Source organism: Neoarius graeffei, chromosome 21 (genome assembly GCF_027579695.1).
Source record: "Neoarius graeffei isolate fNeoGra1 chromosome 21, fNeoGra1.pri, whole genome shotgun sequence".
Lineage (NCBI taxonomy): Eukaryota > Metazoa > Chordata > Actinopteri > Siluriformes > Ariidae > Neoarius > Neoarius graeffei.
Window position 1 is genome coordinate 34,841,074 of NC_083589.1, and position 23,269 is coordinate 34,864,342.

At 40.0% G+C, this 23,269-nt stretch overlaps 1 protein-coding gene across 1 annotated transcript in view; it reads left to right on the forward strand.

Moving 5' to 3' along the window:
• Nucleotides 1-23,269, forward strand: part of iqsec3a (IQ motif and Sec7 domain ArfGEF 3a) — a 280,778-nt gene that overhangs the window by 113,355 nt on the left and 144,154 nt on the right. The window contains exons 3-4 of the mRNA XM_060903524.1: nt 12,647-12,794; nt 12,849-13,067. Of these exons, the coding sequence (XP_060759507.1) occupies nt 12,647-12,794; nt 12,849-13,067 (367 nt within the window). The remainder of the gene's footprint in view (nt 1-12,646; nt 12,795-12,848; nt 13,068-23,269) is intronic.

The window sequence follows — 23,269 nt, forward strand, 5'->3', positions numbered from 1 at the left end:
GGGAGAACATGCAAACTCCACACAGAAAGGCCCTCGCTGGCCACGGGGCTCGAACCCGGACCTTCTTGCTGTGAGGCAACAGCACTAACCACTACACCACCGTACCGCCCCCGAGTAGGATAATAATTTTTATTTATTTATTTTTCGAGTTTGGATGTCAATTTCAGTTGTCATTGCCATGTTTTTATACTTTGGCATTTAATACAATGTTGCTTTAAATTTTGATTTTGAAAGAAAATGAATATGTTCTTAATCCTGAGTATCTGTTGTTATTTTGTGAATTCTTACCTTTATAACTTCATTGTAACTTAAGGTGCAAAACACTTAAGTTGTCTACTGGTAGTGTGCATGAGGTAAGGGTTAGGGCTAGAAAACTAATAGTGTATCTAGAAGGGTGATTGCAGTATACGTCAAAACTAAAAAGTGGACTCGATGTATATAACCAGTAACTAATAGTATATTTCCAATATGCTATAAAGTATACTTTTATAAACTAAAAAGTGGACTAGAAGTGTGTAACGAGTGAACCAATAGTATATTTCCAGTATACAACAAAGTATACTTAAGTAAACTAAAAAGTGGACTAGAAGTATAAAACAAGTAAACTCATAGTGTATTTCTAATATACTATGAAGTATGCTTTTGTAAACTAAAGAGTGGATTACAAGTATAGAACTCGTAAACTATTAGTATATAAGTTTAGTTGTGGTATACTTGCAGTACAAAATAAAAAAAATACTAGTTGTATACTCAAAGTTTACTTCTCTTAGACTTAAAGTATACTTTTTATAAACTAAACGTGGGCCAATTTAGTCCCAAGAAGTATTAGATTAGTTTACTTACAATTATACTGTAAATACATTGATATCAGTATACTTGGTACACAAAAGTATACTTAAGGAAATATATTTTAACTTTACTTAAGTATACTTAATAAAATTAACTTGACGTATACTTCTTTTTAATAAGGGTTATGACCCACAACAGATTTCGTGAGCCTTAGAATACATGGCCAGGCACCAAGTGGAGGACCTGAGTAAGTTCTAATAAAGATAGCATCAGCGTACAGCTGAAGACTTTCACCATTATATTTTGAACAGAGCCTCCATCTTCCTAACATAGAATCTTGTGGAACTCTGCACTTTATAACTAGCTGATGTGCAAGTGTACAGTACAGTACTGTGCAAAAGTCTTCGGCACATGTAAAGAAATGCTGTAAACCAAAAATGGCTTAAAAATAATGAAATGAAATGTTTCAACATGAAAAAATACTATAAACAGCAGTAAGCCATAATAAATGACACAAAGTCAATATTTGGTGTGAGACGAGCCTTTGCTTAAAAAAAAAAGTAGTCTCAGGTACAGTGAGTGCAGTTTTATGCGGAAATGAGCTGTAGGTTTTACTGAGCATCTTACAGAACCAGCCACAGTTCTTCTGGACACTTTGACTGTCACGCTTACTTCTGAATTTTGCACCAAAACCCAGCCGCCTTCATTATGTTTTCTTTTTTCATCTGAAAAGTGCTCTCTTATGTAATATGCTGCTCAGATACAAACATTTTTTTGTAACATTTAATTTTGTGCTGGAAAAAAATACAAATGTTTGGAACTCTCTAAAATGTGTTTGTACCGACTCGATAATGTAGAAGTCATGAAATAGAAATCTATCACAAAGTTTGTATGAAAAAAAAATGAGGGTGCCTAAGATTTTTGCATAGGACTGTACGAGTATATTTGTTCAGTAAAAACAAAAGCAATTTACAATGCAGCAGAATGCAGTCCAACCAGAGAGCTATTAAAGAAACAAGAAACGAGTGCAGGATGGTTACTAAAGAGACAAGACAGAGACACAAGAAACACACGCTCAAGAGTGTTAATACTCAGGAGTGAAGTGGTCATGATTATTAATAACAAGTAAACCAGCACATCATCACAGGGAGCATGCAAATTGTTCATCAGATTTGGATACTGGTGATATGGCATATTCAGGCCTGCCTAAGTGGCATGCTTTTTGATGCTTTTAGGATAAAATATTATGCTTTTAGTTCATCATGTACAAAATAGCATGTGCTCCATCAAGTGCTATTTTAAAGGCTTGTGGCCTATTCATGTGGATGGTGTTTGTTGTGACAAATGTGCATGGATTACAAATTAACATGATTCTCACAGCTATTCATGAGAATGTTAGATGTTTTAATTGAATCTTTGCCTTAGGCTACGTTTACACTAGACCGTATCTGTCTCGTTTTCTTCGCGGATGCACTGTCCGTTTACATTAACCCCCCTGAAAAAGCGGGGAAACGGGAATCCGCCAGCGTCCACGTATTCAATCTAGATCGTATCAGCTCCGGTGCTGTGTAAACATTGAGAATACGCGAATACGCTGTGCTGAGCTCTAGCTGGCGTCTCATTGGACAACGTCACTGTGACATCCACCTTCCTGATTCGCTGGCGTTGGTCATGTGACGCGACTGCTGAAAAACGGCGCAGACTTCCGCCTTGTATCACCTTTCATTAAAGAGTATAAAAGTATGAAAATACTGCAAATACTGATGCAAATACTGCCCATTGTGTAGTTATGATTGTCTTTAGGCTTGCCATCCTTCCACTTGCAAGTAATAAGTGATATGCGCTGGGATCTCACACACAGCGGCTCAGTCCCGAATCGTGGCTTGTTCACTTCACTCGCGCGCTCTGTGAGCTGCGCAGGGCCGGAGTGCACACCCTCCAGAGGGCACTCGCTGTTCAGGGCGGAGTGATTTGGAGCGCAGGATGCCTGCGGAGCCGAGCGTATCCGCGTATTGGTGTTGCTGTGTGCACGGCTAACGGTTTTAGTGTAAACGCGAATCGTTTTAAGAACGTTAATCTGATGATCCGCTGATTCGACGTAATGTAAACGTAGCCTTAGTTTAGCTGAAACTCTTTTTTTTTAATGTAAATAGTCTCCTACTTCCCTGCTGCATAGTACAGTATTACGATTGATGGGGGGGGGATGCAATAACTTTTTTTAATGTTGAGATAACTGAAAAGTTTGTGCTCCTGGCAATTTTGGAGATGGGATTTACTTGCAAATAATTTGAATAATCTCTATAAGTCACCCAGAAATTCAGGTTAATCACGTACACAGCACAACAGTGAATATGCAGAACTTCTCCAGCGTAAATAATAACAGACTCTGAATACAGCCCATAGCATTGCTTTGATTGCTGCATAAACCTCCCGACCAGTTTAAATCCTGATAATTGGTGAACTTGCAAGTCATTCTTTGCCCTTGTGATTCTTTTGTCTTTGTCCTTATGATTGACTTTTAACAGGAAGAAGGATATAATAGTTGAACTTACAGACATGCTAAGAAATTATTTACAGCATTGTCATTCTGTTTCATATTTTAGCCAAATAAAAGAGCTTAACAGTGGGCATAGAGGGTAACATTGCCACCTCACAGCCCTAGGCTCCCCAGTACCATTTTAAACCCAAAAAAATAGAAAAAAAAACACACAAAAAAATTTTTTTTTCACCTGTCAGATATTGTTGAAGGAGGCCCCTGATGCAGAAATTGAAGGGTTTTTTTTTATTATTTTTTATGTTTTAGTAAGTTTTTATAGAAATGTTGTAATATTGCAACGCCGGGCTTAGTTGGGAGCAGAATTTTTGTATTTGCACTCACACTGTCAGAACAAATATCCAGAACAACTAATGGTTTGTTTGCAGTGTGAATTGCTTACAAAGCACTATACCAGTATATATCATGAATAATAATTGCACAACAGGCATATGTTTATGAATCATCATTTTTGAATAAAAAAAACTAAATGAAAACTTTACACAAAACTGAATGAAAACTTTGTTAAAGGACCAGTGTCCAGTCTTCTATCTGGCTAGCCTAATGTGCTCTCTAGTTAACATACTAAAAGACCAGTTACATCCACACAGTCCAGAGCATTCACACCTGTCCTTGAACAATGCACCATACGGTACATGCAACGCCCCCAGACCACTTACATCCCCATAGTCCAGAGCATTCACACCTGTCCTTGAACCTATGCAACAACTATCCTCCAAAACATTCACAACCAGTGTCTGCCTTTAGATATTTGACCAAACAAACAAAGCGCAGAAAAACAGCTAACTATATTTTTTACTGATAAAATACAGGTACAGTTTCAAATACTGCTATTGAAAGAGCCTGAAATACCACATCAAGAAATCATTTATTCATTCAGAATTACTCAAATCTGGTCTCAACTCAAAATCATAATGGATAAAACACATTTAGAAATTGTGGCTCATCAAATATGTTATATTTCTAGAAATATTTTTTCCATATGTGAGCATTTGAGAAGTGCAAGGTGCACGTGCTATTTTGACTACCATCCTCACCCAATGTTGTAAAATTACAACAAAGACATAAGCTGAAAATCTAATTTGATGCGTGCATTCCACAATAATTTAGTATTTACATGACCTACACATTCTAATAATCACAAAAAAAAAAAAAAATATATATATATATATATATATATATATATATATATATATATATATATATATATTTTAGGGATTTTACTTACTTTAGTGTTGGTATATCCAGTCCAAGGAAACAAGGAGATGCACCTCCAGGAAAGTTCATAGGTTGGATGAGTTCATGGCCTGATGGCCAGACCTATACACACATTTACCATCCAATGGCATTGCAAGGCTAAACAATAGGATCCACTGACTATGTAAATGTGGTCTTTAAAAAAAAACAAAACATTTGCAGGCTTGTTTTGGGGAGAGCTAAAAGTGATGTTATAATTTTACAACAGTGGGCCAAAAATTAAATTGCATTAATTTTTACAATAAATTGCCCGTAGGTGTTAATGACTGTGTGCATGTCATGCCATGCTTAGAGCTCTGTGATGAACTGTTGTCCTGTCCTCATGTCCAGTGTTCCCAGGATAGGTTCTAGAGCCAACATATGACCCTGACCAGGATAAAGTGGATACTGAGTATGGATGATTGAATAAAAGAGATTAAGGAAGACATTCGTTAAACAATATACAGTATATCTATTAATTTATATGTTAATTATATGAAGACATTTTAAAGGTTTTAAATTACAGAAGGCTTAATTAGCACTAATTTCCTATTTTCCCAAGCCATCTCTCGCTCTCTGTCCTCGCGGAGACATGCTGTGTGAGTGACATGCTCCATATGCTCAGTGCAATGCTCTGATTTCGTGCTCACTGACTCCTGACTTATCTTTCCAGCCGTTTTGGAAAGGTACAGATTTATATCACTTGACGTTTATCTTGTGCCCCTACGGTAATGCAGGGAACGCATGGTGAAATGAGATATGGCTGGGGTTTAGACCTTTACCACTGCTCCAGTTTCATCCAATAATGTTTTTTTAATCAATATTTCCACCTCACTGTGATAAAATCTTTTAAACCCCCATTGTGTTTAAATAATGTTTCCTGGGGCTCTCTTGCTGTGATAATGTTAATTATGAGCTTCCCTGTCCTATGGAACATACCCTTAACACAAAATCCTGCCTGTGTACGAGTCGCATTTAATTCTGCAATACCATTGCATCACCATATTATGTTCCAAAAGGTGCATCTTATGTACAATATTGAACTGAGGGCATTTCATATAACCAGACGTATTTCATTTCTGTTCTCCATTTCAAAAATTCATTGCACTCAGAATCAGAAAATATGATGTGCAAGGCTCAGAAGAATTTGACTCGGTGAAAGAGAGAATATCATTCATTGTACTTGCAAGCACATACTGTACAACATACCACCAGGGACGGATTAGTAATCCCTGGACACTTTGCCAGGAACATTTGCATAGAGCCCTAACTGCACCACCCCACAACCCAGTATGTTCAGAAATAAGGCATGTACTGTACATTACTATTTTATACATCCATTTAGAGTATTTAGGTAGTATTGGTGATGCACAGAAGCCAGCCATATTATAGCTGACTGGTTTCTTTCTTGTTTTTTACTTTGCAAACTTGTCTACAAAATCATCAAAGTGTAGCTTTTTAACAAGATCCGACTGAATGCCCAGAAGTGACAGAGTATTCTTTGGCCCGTTTTAGTTTGGAGCTTATTTTTGAACTGACACATTTGGGAAAATAAACATTCTCTGACTTTTCTTTCCTTTTTAAGTTTTCTCTTTCTCTCTCTCCCTTTTTTGACACATTTTGCTTATGTAGCTTAATTCGAACTTAACTGACTGCTCATTGATTACAAATTCAGACCAATAACATTTCTGAATTAATTTCAGATTCTGTGATTTTACATCAATTAATTGTGTTCTAAGTATCGTGTTGTGTGAGACACCGTAATGGGCTACTCATAATATTCACTTCAAATCCGTACTGGTTAAAGGCCCCCTACTGGTCCCAGCTAGGGAATATGCCTTGCAGGCGCGGTCAGTAATCCATCCCTACATATGAATCTGAGACATACACTTGACATCATCTCCATACCTGACAATGTGAAACAATAGAATAAACCTATAAAAATTGTGTGCTAATTAGATTTAGAGCAGCTCCACATGCATTGAATGCTTGTTTGCACGGAGGGTCAAGACAGGAAGATTGAGTTACTGCTTCATGCATAGATTTATACAGGTGGCAGAAGACGTTCTGTTAAAAGCCTGAGCGAGCCTGACCTGTCTGAATATAGCACCACTCTCTAATACTCTTCCGTGCTAAAATAGAAACAAGAAAACCAGAGTGCTTCTATTATCACATGCACATGGTCAAACACATCCAAGCAGAAAGAAAAAAAGAGGAGATTGCACAAGGTGAGAGAGGAGAAGGAGCATTCAGGGAGACGATGTCAGGTTTATTTATAAAGCCAAAAATCAAAGGCATGACTAAATTGGCTTTAAATGTGGCATACAAACAACCAACCCCCCAACCTTACAACCACCATTAAGGAAGGGAAAAATAATCTCACAACTGATGAGGAGAAAAATGGGAGAAACATTGGGTGAGGCAGCATGGTGGTGTAGTGGTTAGCACTGTCGCCTCACAGCAAGAAGGGTATGGGTTTGTGCCCAGTGGCCGACAGAGGCCCTTTTGTATGGAGTTTGTATGTTCTCCCTGTGTCTGCGTGGGTTTCCTCCGGGTGCTCCGGTTTCCCCCACAGTCCAAAGACATGCAGGTTAGGCTAATTGGTGGCTCTAAATTGACCGTAGGTGTGAATGTGAGTGTGAATGGTTGTTTGTCTCTATGTGTCAGCCCTGGGATGACCTGGTGACTTGTCCAGGGTGTACCCCGCCTCTCACCCATAGTCAGCTGGGATAGGCTCCAGTTTGCCGGCAACCCTGCACAGGATAAGCAGTTATGGATAATGGATGGACACTGGGTGAGATAATTTAGAAAGTAACACCCCCTTTCCTTGGCATAGGCTGGTGTAATAGGTGACAAAATGCAAGGATCTAATATAACATGACACATTCGCACTGCATACTAAAGGTGGGAAAAAATCAGTAACCAGTAGAAGTCGTCCAATATGTCAACAAGAATAATTTTCAATTTCACAGCAGATCCTTGATCATGAGTAATAGTCCAGCAAAATCTCTCAGTCCACCAATGCAGAAGAGCTGCTTTCATTTGGAATGTAAAACCAGATGCTGTCAGTGTATGGATGTAAGTCCAGATGCCAATTTCCTTTAGAGGACAAGGAATGAAAGGAAAAGTTGAAATTGAAGCAATAAAGGAACAACAGAGAGAGAGAGAGAGAGAGAGAGAGAGACAAGCAGGCAGAGGGTACAAAAAGAGTAAAGCCCGGCGCACACGGGCGATTTTCCGTCACTTGGTCATGCAACTTTTTGACGTAAGCGAAAAATTGCTTCGTGTGCGGATATTTACGATGACGATTTTTTGTTGCTTGCAACAGAACGCAGGTATCAAATATGCTTGATATCCTGTAACAAAAAAATCACCAGTCGCTGACTTGTTGCAGAGATATCGCCAAGTGTGCATGTCTTTACGATAACAAAGCGATCACCTCCAAAGGCTAAGCCAATCCCTGCCCGCAAAGTAGTCATGTGATTTCCACGTGACTTGCATCCCCCTCCCCAAATCATCCACTGGTCGCAGATATCGCGCACACGCACATACATGTCAACCTTTGGTCAATCAAACCTGTATAACCAACCTCCAAAATCCGTATTTCCCTTATAAAATCCGTATAAGATGCAAATTAAAATAATTTACCTAAAATTTGAATGATAATTAACAATGATATATCCCAGTTACTTTTTATTCAATATTAATAACAATAAACCTTCAGAATGAATACAAAGCTCCAATGTTTAACAAAAACACAAAGTGTTATCAGCGTAGTTACGAAGGAAATACTTCGTTGTTTGGAGACAGGTTTCACCGAGCGGCTATTATGCACGAGACTTCATATTAGCCACAAAGTCAGGAAAATCTGTTCGTAAAATTACATTATAATGACCAAATACAATAAAAAGTATTTTTCCAGTCTCACCTGTGAAAGGTAATCCTATGTGATCTCGTTTGGACGGTAAACCTGTTGATACAGTTAAACGCAGCACATGAATGAGGCATCTTTATTCTCAGCTACTGTCTAGACACTATACTAGAGACGGGTGAAGAATCTCCACTTTGCCACATCCAATATGGCGGCGAGGATGACGTATGATTCTACGCAGAAGGCGGCGTCTATGTTTATCGATGACTTCTCGGTTGGCGGGATTCTCGCAATGCGGTGTGCGCATGATCAAAAGTGGAACGAAGTCTTGCTACCACAAGATAACGCGCGATTTCATAAGACTCTTTACTGGCTGGCTATGCTTTCTGTGATGTACAGTACGTTTGTAAATGTTATGCGCTCTTTTATCATCGTGGGAATTGATTATAGCTCTAAATAAATATTGAAGTTTTTTTAAAGAATCCGTATAACTTTATTTATACGCCCGTATACTACGTTTATTGAATCAAATCCGTATAAAATACGGACACTCCGTATAGGTTGACATGTATGCATGCAGCTACCCGAGAGGGGAAACTTGCGTCCAAAAATCGCAATACGCTTGCAACAAGAAGTCGCCTGTGTGCACCGGGCTTAAGGATGTAATGAAGTGACTGTATCTGTCTCTGTTTGATGCTACAGTTATCTCTGTTTGGATCTGTGATTTGTGAATTTAAACCTGAAGTCAGCATGACCTTAACTGGAAAGGTTTTTCATTCTTAAATATGAACTCAACCACTATGTCCACGGAAACCCTTGACAGCACTAGAAAACACTAGAAAAAACCTGCCTGTGATGTTTTCAGTGAATTTACTTGATTCTACAGTATTTCCCAAAAATATAAACAAATCAGTCACCTAATTTAACCAGGCAGTTACTAAGGATGCTATAAAATCATCGTATGCATCTTTCTTTTTTTCACCAGCCTTATATCTGACCGTTCGCTCATCTATACTACTAAAGGAAGGCTGTCTGTCTCTCTGTTTGTTCACCTATGCAAATCGACATGGCTGGACGCACATACTCAATACTTTGCACATGGATTGGTGACACCCCAGAGGGGCCCAAGACAACAATTTTGATTTTCTAAAACATGGGATTAGTGCTCATCCAACACACTATTCATTTGCCGTAGGCTACATGCTCACGCTAACAGACTGTGCTAATCCAAGACATTATCATTTCCCATAGGCTACAGTGCCTTGCAAAAGTATTCATCCCCCTTGGTGTTTGTCCTGTTTTGTTGCATTACAAGCTGGAATTAAAATGGATTTTTGGGGGTTAGTACCATTTGATTTACACAGCATGCCTACCACTTTAAAGGTGCAAATTGTTTTTAAATTGTGACACAAACAATAGTCCCTGTGATGACCTGGCGACTTGTCCAGGGTGTACCCCGCCTTTCGCCCGTAGTCAGCTGGGATAGGCTCCAGCTTGCCTGCGACCCTGTAGAACAGGATAAAGTGGCTAGAGATAATGAGATGAGATGAGATGAGATGAGATGAGACAAACAATAGTTCAGATGACAAAACAGAAATCTGGAATGTGCATAAGTATATCCCCCCCCCAAGTCAATACTTTATAGAGCCACCTTTTGCTACAATTACAGCTGCAAGTCTCTTGAGGCATGTCTCTATTAGCTTAGCACATCTAGCCACTGGGATGTTTGCCCATTCCTCAAGGCAAAATTGCTCCAACTCCTTCAAGTTAGATGGGTTGCACTGGTGTACAGCAATCTTCAAGTTATACCACAGATTCTCAATTAGATTGAGGTCTGGGCTTTGATTAGGCCATTCCAAGACATTTAAATGTTTCCCTTTAAACCACTCCAGTGTAGATTTGCAGTATGTTTAGGGTCATTGTCCTGCTAGACCGTGATCCTTCGTCCCAGTCTCAAACCTCTGGCTGACTCAAACAGGTTTTCCTCCAGAATTGCCCTGTATTTAGTGCCATCCATCTTTCCTTCAGTCCTGACCAGCTTTCCTGTCCCTGCAGATGAAAAATATCCCCACAGCATGATGCTGCCAGCACTAGGCTTCATTGTAGGAATGGTGTTCTCAGGGTGTTGGGTTTGCGCCACACATGGCATTTCCCATGATGGCCAAAAAGTTAAATTTTTGTCTCATTTGACCAGAGAATCTTCTTCCATTTATTTGGGGAGTCTGCCACATGCTGTTGGGCAAACTCCAAACGTGATTTTTTTAAGCAATTACTTTTTTCTGGCCACACTTCCATAAAGCCCTGCCCGCTCTGTGGAGTGTACGGCTTAAAGTGGTCCTATGGACAGATACTCCCATCTCCACTGTGGATCTTTGCAGCTCCTTCAGTGTTATCTTTTTTGTCTTTGTTGCATCTCTGATTAATGCCCTCCTTGCCCAGTCTGTGAGTTTTGGTGGGCGGCCTTCTCTTGTCAGGTTTGTAGTGGTGCCATATTCTTTCCATTTTGCTGTAATGGATTTAATGGTGCTCCCTGGGATATTCAAAGTTCGGAATTTTTTTTTTTATAACTCAGCCCTGATCTATACTTCTCTACAACTTTGTCTCTGACCTGTTTGGAGGCTCCTTGGTTTTCATGTTGCTTGCTTAGTAGTGTTGCAGAGTCAGGGTCCTTCCAGAACAGGTTGATTTATACAGACATCATGTGACAGATCATGTGACATGTTGATTGCACACAGATGGATCTTAATCAATTAATGATGTGACTTATGAAATGAATTGGTTGGACCAGCTCTTATTTAGGGGTTTCATACGAAAGGGGGTGAATACTTATGCAAACTCCAGATTTCTATTTTTTCATCTTAATTATTGTTTGTGTCACAATAAAAAAAAAATGTGCACCTTTAAAGTGGTAGGCATGTTGTGTAAATCAAATGGTGCTAACCCCTCAAAAATCCATTTTAATTCCAGCTTGTAATGCAACAAAACAGGACAAACACCAAGGGGGATGAATACTTTTGTAAGGCACTGTACATGCTCATGCTAATACACTGCGCGCAGCCTCGGCGTGGAGTCCCCTCCCCCACTCGTGTGAGAGTTTTGCTTGTGCAGGACCTCGCAATCAGCAATCCTCGCCGGATACCTCCGCTAGGGCCGAGTCTATGTCGCTGAGGAGATGCAGGGAGTGATTTTGACAGAACATATATATCACACGTGTCCACTCAACTCTCCACCAGGCCTCTCCACCTCTAGACCTGTGTTATACAAAGGCATTTGACATTCATGGGCAATAGCTACTCGTAACTCTATGAAAGTATAAAAACCTCCTGCTCATGTCCCATAGAGTCCCAGTCCTTGTGCAGATCTCTATTCACAACCAGATGCCTTGTGAATCTTTCTGGATGCTGGAAAAAAAATAGTGAGTTTCCTATTCATAGCTACACTTCTATCTGTCTGAAAAACATTATCTGTTAATTCTGAATAATGTAGTCCTACTTGGTTACATCCCTAGAAGAGAGTGAAAAGCCGACAAAGACACTCTGTCACAATCAGTTAAACTTTCCAACCTTACAATGCTTTAGGAATATTGTAATACCAATAAAGTCATATTGAATTGAATTGAAACTAAATTTCAAAAGAGAAAAAGGAATAGGAATAAAGGAGGAATATAAGAGAGGGAAAAAAATGATGGCAAGACCAAGACAGAAAAGTAAAAGAGAGAAACAGTGGCTTCTTTTATGCAAGTGAGAGTCCCAGGCTCCCAGACTAATATTAGCAAGCTGCTACAAAAAGAAAACAAAGCCGCTCTCCTGCTGTCATGTACATCCCCCCAGAGCACTCAGAGAGTTTTACACTCTATATCCCAACGAGATCACTTCAGTCAGGCAGAGTGAAAGCACAAGGCTGCCGGGTCACACTCTCACACACACCTGCTGCCTAACACACCAAGAGCTGCATGGCTGTGTCTTGTTGTCTGTGTGTGTGTGTCACGAGTCACTGTGTGTCCTTTCCCCCATCCCTCTGCTTGTGGGGTAAGTGTGCCAGTCCTGCCCTGCAGTGGATGGCAGGGTGCCCTCGTCTCTCTTTGTCCTCTTCCTCCAAGAGAAGGAGTGAACCAGAGAAAGGGAGGGCTCCGCCTGCACTAACTGGAGGACGAGGTCAGATGGCTGCGGGCTCACTCTGCATTTTCTCCATTTCAGCAGTGAAGACACTCCTTCTGTCTCTCCCGAGGGCCCCGCGCCACCTCCGGATGGAGACGTCTCTACTCCACCTGCTGATGGAGGAGGGGGGGACGGAGGAGGAGACCCAGCACGAGAGTCTCCAGAGCCAGTGGTGGTGGTGGAGGAGGTGGAAGTGAAGGAGAGAGAGAATGAGAAAGAAGGAGCGAAACCCCCAGCTGAGTCCCCCAAGCAGCATCAGCAGCAGGAGAAGCAAGAGGAGGAAGGGAAGAAAGAAACAGAGGAAGAGGAGGCTGGAGGAGGGCAGGGAAGTGCAGGAGGAGGCAGGAGGCCCAGTCTGCACCACACCGCGTCCTCTCCTATGAGGGTGCAAAGGAACGGGGCCTGCAGCCATGCCAGCACTTCTGACTACGAGCTCTCGCTTGACCTCAAAAACAAGCAGGTAGGGTGCAAGGTGCTGTGGAGATGACAGTTTTGAAGAGGCCGATGTATGAGTGGAGTGTGAGTGGCTTGCCGTTGTGTTTTTTTCGGGCCTGCTGTTCAATGTTGGAGTGTGTGCTTTAGAGGCTTGGATGTTTTTGGAGACTTGATAACTTTGTGTGCGTTAGTGCAGGCTAGGCTTTGTGATTAGAATGTGACCCGCGTAGATTAGGATAAGGCTGGTTTCTTCAGGTTCATCATCATCATCATCATCATCATTCCCATCCATTTGCATCAAAAGAAGCCTCCTAATCTTCATCATCCCCATTAGTTTGACATGTGATCTTTATGAGTTTTGTCCTTCACTCTTTTTCTCTTTCTTTCTCCTTATCTCTGTCTACCCGAGCTTTTATCAGAACTTCACAAATGGAATATAAGCTCCCGATTGAGAACTTAGACCTCCCGGGCAGTCCCAGTTATCCAGGGCTTTTACTCAAAACCATGCACCTGAGCAAAATTATTCAGAGATATTCAGAGGCTGTAATATATGAGAGAAATAAACTGAGCAGTCATGGTAACAAGAGGGGGACCAAAATTTGTGCCACCTTCTTACTAAGCTTTCATATTATAGACTTCACTACTACTGTATATCAGTTTACTTTCGCTGAGATGAAGGGGTTTTCCTAATGACAGATATAAATCGATAGATGTGTATATCGGTTAGTGTGTGTGTGTGTGTGTGTGTGTGTGTGTGTGTGTTCCCCATGTGGATAACTGCTTTTTACCGACAAAAACTGCAGCTTTTATTTGAAAAGCTAAAAGAGCCAAAATGGTTCCCATTGTTTTACTAAGGTTATACAAGTATTTGGAGATAGATTTAGATGTACCAGGAGACTCATAAGGAGTGTGTGAGTGTATAACGTGGTTATGATCTACAGTATGTTAATCAGGTTTTCTGGTACATTCTTGCTACCACAATGCTCACAGTGCTGTTTTAATAATCCCTGGTTAGGTCTTGATATCAATAATGATGATTAAATATTCATATATTGAATTAAAATGTTGTGGTCTGATTAAAGAGGTCGTGTGATGCAGGAAACCTACGTACTTGTGGTTTTATGTCATATTTGATTGAACACAGTGTCAAAATGGCTTAATCTAATAAATAATTGTCTAATGTTACTGAGGAGAGATACGGTCATGCAGTGGTTAGCACTGTCACCTCACAGCAAGAAGGTTCTGGGTTTGAACTTTGTGGTCATCTGTATGGAGTTTGCATGTTCTCCCTGTTCTTCTGGGTGCACTGGTTTCCTCCCACAGTCCAAAGACATGCAGATTAGGTCAATTGGCTACTCTATATTGCTCATAGGTGTGAATGTGTGTGTGAATGATTGTTTGTCTCTGTGTTAGCCCTGCGATTCTTGGGTTTCACGGGACGTCATAGTCGTCTCATTAGTTATTCAAAACTTTAGCTGGTGGTCTACCGAAGCTCAGTTGACAAAGCGTTTGTACGGAGAAGGTGCATTGCTCGCATGAAAAATGCCTTACATTTGTGTTGTTTTAGGTTGTTCGAATCGATCAAACCATGAAACTGATGAAAGTTTCTTCAGGGTTCCCCGTGAACTAATAAAAAAGGGTGAACAAACACAGGATTTCACAAAAAGATGTTGAGAAAGGTGGCTTTTGAACCTCTCGGTGAAATCGAAGGGAGCCGAATCGAAGCATGCTCAAGTTTGCAGTGATCACTTGGTGAAAGGTTTGTATTTCCCTCTCAGCTCTGGCCTTAGTGTTTTCCAAGTACTTTTCTTGCTATGTGTCGTTATTTTACGGTACTTTTTTTAGTCACGAAGCGCTAAAGTCCCCAGCTGTTTCTTTGTTTACTCCTCATTCGATGGCCGCCATACTGAGAACAAGGTGTCTCGCTTTCTTTATCAGGGTGTCCTAGCGATCTTTTCAACAAGTTTTTCAGCAAGTGCATGCGATCAAAACAACCATGAATAATAAAGTCCATATGCATGAAGGTCGTGACAGAATTGTTACCCAGCCATACAGTTACAATGCGCCGTGATCTCTTCTCCGTCTTGTTTAACGAAGATCCAGGTCTTTAAAGGGGTTTCTGATGATCTTTGTGAATGATTTGCCTGAGAGATAAGAGCCAACACAAGTGAGAATCAAGCAAAATGTTTGTTTACACTTCAAGTTGCAGCGCTTTGTTGTAAAGATGTGAACAAAAAGCTTTAAAAAAAGCATACTTACACGGGAAAAAACAATACAGGATTCATTCGGCAGCAACTTGATACTGAGGTCCTTTACCCAGACACGTGCAAAAAGTTGTAAGCCTCCATACTCTTCCACACTTTCATCTGTTTTGCAGTGTAGAAGGACGTCTGCAACACCAGATAGTTCGAGATGTCGGGGAACTCGACTGAAGGGTAGTTTTCGAGATTGTATGACAAATCGTCTTTCCCGGACTGTAGGGGTCGATTCCATTGCACATCGCAATCTTCTGAATATATCTAAAGCAAGCAGTGGCTTCTAGATTACGAGCACTCTGATAAGTTAGTTATCGATAGTTGTTTGCACTATGGCAACCATTTTGCTTTGCTAGACCACCAGCAGTTTTACTGGAAGTGAAGTCGCTAAGAAAAGTTATGTGACTGAAACCCAAGAATAGATTGACAACCTGCCCAGAGTGTACCCCACCTCTCACCTGAAGTCAACTGGGATTGGCTCCAGCTTCCTTTGCAACCATAACGGATAAGTGATAGAGCTAATTGATGGATGGATGGATGGATGGATGGATGGATGGATGGATGGATGGATGGATGGATATTTTGCTATCTAAATGTCGTTAAATGCTGATATTTTTAAACAGGTTGATACCAAATATCTGAATTACTTATGGTGGTGGTGGTGGTGGTGGTGATGATGATGATGATGATTAATAGTAGTAGTAGTCCATAGATGCCACTATCGACCCAGTGCAAATTCACATTAATATTTAAGTTAACAAATAATGTAATAATTAATACAAAATGCAAAAGATTTCAGATGCCGTATTATGTGTGAAGTCTAGCATTAATGGCGGTAATTAAATTCCAACTTAATCTATGTATTTTCCAAATGTGAAGTGATGTGTTCAGCACTCTGCTCTAAAACGGGTGTTAGATTGCTGCTTGGACAAATATGAATGTTATTAAGTGCATTCAAGCTTCATTCAATTTACCATGCTACTCATGCTTAGCATCAAAATGATCTTCCACACAGTAGTTAAATTTTCTCAAATTTATCAGAGCTTTCCTTCAGAGTTGCACCAATGATTTTTGATTTACTTTCTAAATCAAATAGCATGTTTTCCCTATACATGTATTTTGGGACTTAGGAGAGAGCAGAGATATTTGGGACAGGGGAGACTTGGGACAGTTTCTATTCCCATAAATTAATTTCAACCAATCAGGTTTTAGATGACATCACAAGTTAGATGTTGCCCCTTAGAGTAACCTACTTCCTTTGGAGCCACAAAGCTGGAAACTGCAGTAAAGTTGGTGCGGTTAAAGAATTTATTCAACCAAAACTTGTATTTTCTACTTCGCCTCCACTTCCATTCTATGGTGTAATGTATGCTGGTGAATTCGGGATTTGCTAGGAATGAAAGTATGTAACCTCGAGTTACCAGATATAGTATTATTTATTAAACTTAAATTCTGGGGAAAAAATATTTAAGGATTTTTATTTTCAAAATGTCCAGATGGGGAGAGTTGGGACAGTTCATGCTAAAGATTTTTTTCCTGTGGTTTAACAATATAAAATTGTTTATATATATATATATATTTTTTTTTTTTTTTGTTAAAAATGTGGGTGTGTCCCTGCAGGAGGATTAAACTTATTTCATTTCTTCTTGAGAACGGATCTGTTTTGTCTTGTCAGGTTTTGGGTAAACTGACATTTTTCTATTGCTGTACCAGCACTGTGTGTTCATACAGTTCATATGTTACAAGTTTTGATAATAAATAAAAATTTAACATGTAGGCTTAAGCTAGGTATTTTATTTTTGTTCCACATCTCCTCACTATGTCCCAAGTCTCCCAACATAATGTCCCATGTCTCCCTTCAATGTCTCATGTCTCCCTGCAAAAAATAAAGACAGAAAAAGTGAAGCCTGAAGGCCAGGACATGTGACGAGCTGAGAAACTAATGTTGTGGTGAGAGGGTATAAGAGGTAAATACTCTCTAATGCAATATGAATGTGACGCTACCTGCAAAGAATTTCACACAATATACAAAAGCCGGAAACTTGTCCCAAGTCTCCCTGCTCTCCACCATACCATCTGTAGTATGAGTTGACATCAGTGATATTACATTTTCCTTTAGTTTCTTTGCTTCAATCTCAGCCATGAAAAATAAGTTTTAGGCCCTGTCCACACGGCAACGGATTCAGGTGACTCCGATACAATTGCTTATCGTTTAGGCCTGGCGTCCACACGGCGCCGGCGTTTTGGGTGCCCAAAACGCAATCTTTTTGAGAACGGGTTCCAGAGTGGAAAGATCTGGCAACGTTGCCGTTGTGAAGTCGTCTGGATGAGTAAAACGGATTTGTTTACGATGACGTCACAACCACATGACTGTGAATGCTTCACGCCGGGTAGAAGTGTAACGAATATCACCAGGAAAAAGCCTTACAGAGCACTAGTGAGAGTGAAACACGAGCTTGGATATTATTATTATTATTATTATTATTATTATGTTCAGTGTTAGTTCACAGTAGTAATGCAAGAAGCAGAATAGTGACAGTAATAGTGAAGCAAAAACATGCAATTGTACAAACACTGCAGCTCTACAGCAAAATATTCATTTATAAAATGGTCTGATTCTTAACACCAGTAGTGCCAATGATCTCATTGCGATGCGAGTTGTCAAGAAATCCTATAACTTGGTTCATGAAACGCGCTTACAAAATATTTTCACTGTGAATATTTATTGTGTAATGCCTGGTGCAAAGTGAGAGAGAGAGAGAGAATAGCCCTTAGGGCAGAGTCAATCCCGCCAGCAAAAATAAGGGGAAAAAAGGAGCGATCTCACCTCTTCAGATGATGGTTTAAGTCCTACAATACATTCCTCAAAAAAGGGCGTAGAAAAGCAAATTAATCCATCAACGTGTATCATTCAATTTATTCCGGACAATTAAAGACGCCGCCTTCCACGTACGTCATCCTCGTCGCCATTTTGGAAAGGTCAAAGCGGAGAATAAAGATTAGCTGCGTTTAACTGTACCAACAGGTTTACCGTCCAAAGGAGATCACATGGGATTACCTTTCACAGGTGAGAAACAGCAAATTAATCCATCAACGTGTAGTATTCAATTTATTCCGGACCATTAAAGATGCCACCTTCCGCGTACGTCATCCTCGCCGCCATATTGGAAAGGTCAAAGCGGAGAATAAAGATTAGCTGCGTTTAACTGTACCAACAGGTTTACCGTCCAAACGAGATCACATGGGATTACCTTTCACAGGTGAGACTGGAAAAATACTTTTCATTGTATTTGGTCATTATAATGTAACTTTACGAACAGATTTTCCTGACTTTGTGGCTAATATGAAGTCTCGCGCATAATAGTTTATGCGCATGCGTCCTTACTTCTATTCCCATACGAAAAAGAACAGTAAAGAACTTATAAGAGTTTACCACTGTCTTAGTAGTAAATCCTTATAAATATAAGGATAAATCCTTATAAGGATTTATAAATAAATATATATGCCATGTATGATTTACTCCTGAAAGTGGCCCATTTTGCATTTTCCTCATACAAATTTTTTATGAAAATCTAGTATGTATGAAGTGAACATTGTGCATGGTTTTTACAGATAATGTGTATGATGAATTACACCGTCTTTGTATGCTTCATGTAATGTTTGTAGTTTTAAATTATATTTTACAGTTTAAAATGTATATGCCTTTTATATGTAAATCCACATATGTTTGTGTTGGATTTACATATAAAAGGCATGTACATTTTAAACTGTAAAATATAATTTAAAACTACAAACATTACATGAAGCATACAGACAGTGTAATTCATCATACACATTATCTGTAAAAACCATGCACAATGTTCACTTCATACATACTAGATTTTCATAAAAAATTTGTATGAGGAAAATGCAAAATGGGCCACTTTCAGGAGTAAATCATACATGGCATATATATTTATTTATATTTATAAGGATTTACTACTAAGACAGTGGTAAACTCTTATAAGTTCTTTACTGTTCTTTTTCGTATGGGTTGTTCTGGTGTGTCCGAAGGGACCGTCTTACAGCGCCCCTAGAGGTGTGGCATGTGTATTGCATCGTTTTCAGCAAGCGTTGCGTTGCCATATGGACCTGATTTCTACTGATCGTTGCCCATTTGGAGGCGATATTTTTTTTAAATAACATCACGTTGCCGTTGTCGTGTGGATGTGGCCTTAATGTAGAAATGCAATGATTAAAGTACATGACACAAAACAGTTGGTTTCTGGTTTACCATGTTCTGGCTTCACCCTACCCCCACCCTAATGACCCAAGCACTTGTTTCCCATTATTCTCACTTGGGCACATTATGCTAAATATATAGAAACTGCTCCCCACCCACATAAATCTTTCCCTACTCACCAGTATTGTTTTTTTTTTTAACGTTTGATTATGTTTGCACTGGAAAACATAAAAAAAATTAAATCATTTACATGCCCTCTATAGACTTTAGGATCAGCTCCACTTTGTGTTTATTGACTGGCGGACCTTAACTCTGTCAATGTTCAAGGTGTAATGCAGACATCACCAAGAATAGTAATAGTATGTGCACTGCATTCCTGTTCTCCATGCAGAATGTTCAGTGCTAGGATTTTTTGCATTGTTTTGTTTTTCAACATTAGGTATAAGACTCTCAGTAGCCATTATATGTCATCTCAGGTATAGGGTCTACAATAGGGTCTACAACCTCTCTCTCTCTCTCTCTCTCTCTCTCATTATCTCTAGCCGCTTTATCCTGTTCTACAGGGTCGCAGGCAAGCTGGAGCCTATCCCAGCTGACTACGGGCAAAAGGCGGGGTACACCCAGGACAAGTCGCCAGGTCATCACAGGGCTGACACATAGACACAGACAACCATTCACACTCACACCTACGGTCAATTTAGAGTCACCAGTTAACCTAACCTACATGTCTTTGGACTGTGGGGGAAACCAGAGCACCCGGAGGAAACCCACGCGGACACTGGGAGAACATGCAAACTCCGCACAGAAAGGCCCTCGCCGGCCACGGGGCTCGAACCCGGACCTTCTTGCTGTGAGGCGACAGCGCTAACCACTACACCACCGTGCCGCCCCGGTCTACAACCCCAATTCCAAAAAAGTTGGGACAAAGTACAAATTGTAAATAAAAACGGAATACAATGATGTGGAAGTTTCAAAATTCCAAATTTTATTCAGAATAGAACATAGATGACATATCAAATGTTTAAACTGAGAAAATGTATCATTTAAAGAGAAAAATTAGGTGATTTTAAATTTCATGACAACAACACACCTCAAAAAAGTTGGGACAAGGCCATGTTTACCACTGTGAGACATCCCCTTTTCTCTTTACAACAGTCTGTAAACGTCTGGGGACTGAGGAGACAAGTTGCTCAAGTTTAGGGATAGGAATGTTAACCCATTCTTGTCTAATGTAGGATTCTAGTTGCTCAACTGTCTTAGGTCTTTTTTGTCGTATCTTCCGTTTTATGATGCGCCAAATGTTTTCTATGGGTGAAAGATCTGGACTGCAGGCTGGCCAGTTCAGTACCCGGACCCTTCTTCTACGCAGCCATAATGCTGTAATTGATGCAGTATGTGGTTTGGCATTGTCATGTTGGAAAATGCAAGGTCTTCCCTGAAAGAGACGTTGTCTGGATGGGAGCATATGTTGCTCTAGAACCTGGATATACCTTTCAGCATTGATGGTGTCTTTCCAGATGTGTAAGCTGCCCATGTCACACGCACTAATGCAACCCCATACCATCAGAGGTGCAGGCTTCTGAACTGAGCGCTGATAACAACTTGGGTCGTCCTTCTCCTCTTTAGTCCGAATGACACGGCGTCCCTGATTTCCATAAAGAACTTCAAATTTTGATTCGTCTGACCACAGAACAGTTTTCCACTTTGCCACAGTCCATTTTAAATGAGCCTTGGCCCAGAGAAGACGTCTGCGCTTCTGGATCATGTTTAGATACGGCTTCTTCTTTGAACTATAGAGTTTTAGCTGGCAACGGCGGATGGCACGGTGAGTTGTGTTCACAGATAATGTTCTCTGGAAATATTCCTGAGCCCATTTTGTGATTTCCAATACAGAAGCATGCCTGTATGTGATGCAGTGCCGTCTAAGGGCCCGAAGATCACGGGCACCCAGTATGGTTTTCTGGCCTTGACCCTTACGCACAGAGATTCTTCCAGATTCTCTGAATCTTTTGATGATATTATGCACTGTAGATGATGATATGTTCAAACTCTTTGCAATTTTACACTGTCGAACTCCTTTCTGATATTGCTCCACTATTTGTCGGCGCAGAATTAGGGGGATTGGTGATCCTCTTCCCATCTTTACTTCTGAGAGCCGCTGCCACTCCAAGATGCTCTTTTTATAGCCAGTCATGTTAATGACCTATTGCCAATTGACCTAATGAGTTGCAATTTGGTCCTCCAGCTGTTCCTTTTTTGTACCTTTAACTTTTCCAGCCTCTTATTGCCCCCGTCCCAACTTTTTTGAGATGTGTTGCTGTCATGAAATTTCAAATGAGCCAATATTTGGCATGAAATTTCTAAATGTCTCACTTTCGACATTTGATATGTTCTCTATGTTCTAGTGTGAATACAATATCAGTTCTTGAGATTTGTAAATTATTGCATTCCATTTTTATTTACAATTTGTACTTTGTCCCAACTTTTTTGGAATCGGGATTGTATATTTAACACTATTGTGAATGGAATGATGGTTTATTCATTCATCTTCAGAAACTGTTTTATCCTGGTTAGGTGAATCTGGAGGCTATCTTGGAAGCACTGGAGGCGAGGTGGGAATACACCCTGGCTGGGACTTCATAGTCTTTCAAAGGACACCATACACACACACACACACACACACACACACACACACACGCGCATATTCACACAAATAGAGCAGGCAATCAACCTACTGGCAATGTTTTGATAGGTAGAAGGAAACCATAGAACCTAGAGTAATCCATGCAGACACAGAAAGAACACACAAAACCACACAGAGCTCAGGATCGAACAAAACTCTGTAGCTATGAGACATCAATGTGATGCCGATATAATCCCACCGCTTCGGGAACGTTTCTAAGAAAGTTTCTTATTGATTAAACATTGATATAGCATTGAGCCTATGAAGTTTCTCCAATAAACAGAACTAGTTTCCTTGTTTATACAAACTGGCTGCTAATCAAGTTTTTGTAACCCGAGACACGGCCTCTGAGGGGCTACGTTCTGATGCCTCCACAGATAGATATAACCTCACTCCTTCTGCATGATTACCTGTTTATGCTAATAAAATCCAGTGTAGCCTTGCAATGAGACCTTTGATTATCACGTCTCATGCTGATCGGCTCATAAATATACATGAGATACACATGAGATACACATCATCAGTGCAAATGAGGAATTAATGTCAAGCACCAAAATTGGAACTAGAAAACTAGTAAGATAAGCTTACAGTAGTGTGAATAGCATCCACTTTTAGCAATTAGCAACCGCTTTTCTAAAGCTCATGGCCAGTTTGCAGATATGAAGAGTCTTTTCAGGCCCATTGGTATTTGCAGAGAGAATTTTAAAATGGTGTGGAGAAAAAAAAAAAACCCTCTCAGAAATCTGTGGAGATAGTAGTAAATAAAAAAGAAAGTGAGAGTGTGATAGTATCTATGCTTCATTTAGCCAGAAAACAATATCAGCTAAACAGAGAGAGGGCAAGAGATTAAATCTTGAAGAGTGAACTGTATTTAGTTTGACCTTTTCTCTTGAAAGGTTTTTTTTCCCCATTCCCCAAACAATACTAATCTTATTTCCTTTCAAACAGACCACAGAAATTGTATCTAAGAAGGCTGTGAAACAAATACATTAGAAGAGCAACTCTAGACCTTTGCCTTCTTTAGAGTTATCATCTAGAAGACTAGAATTTTACTGATCTTGTTTTTT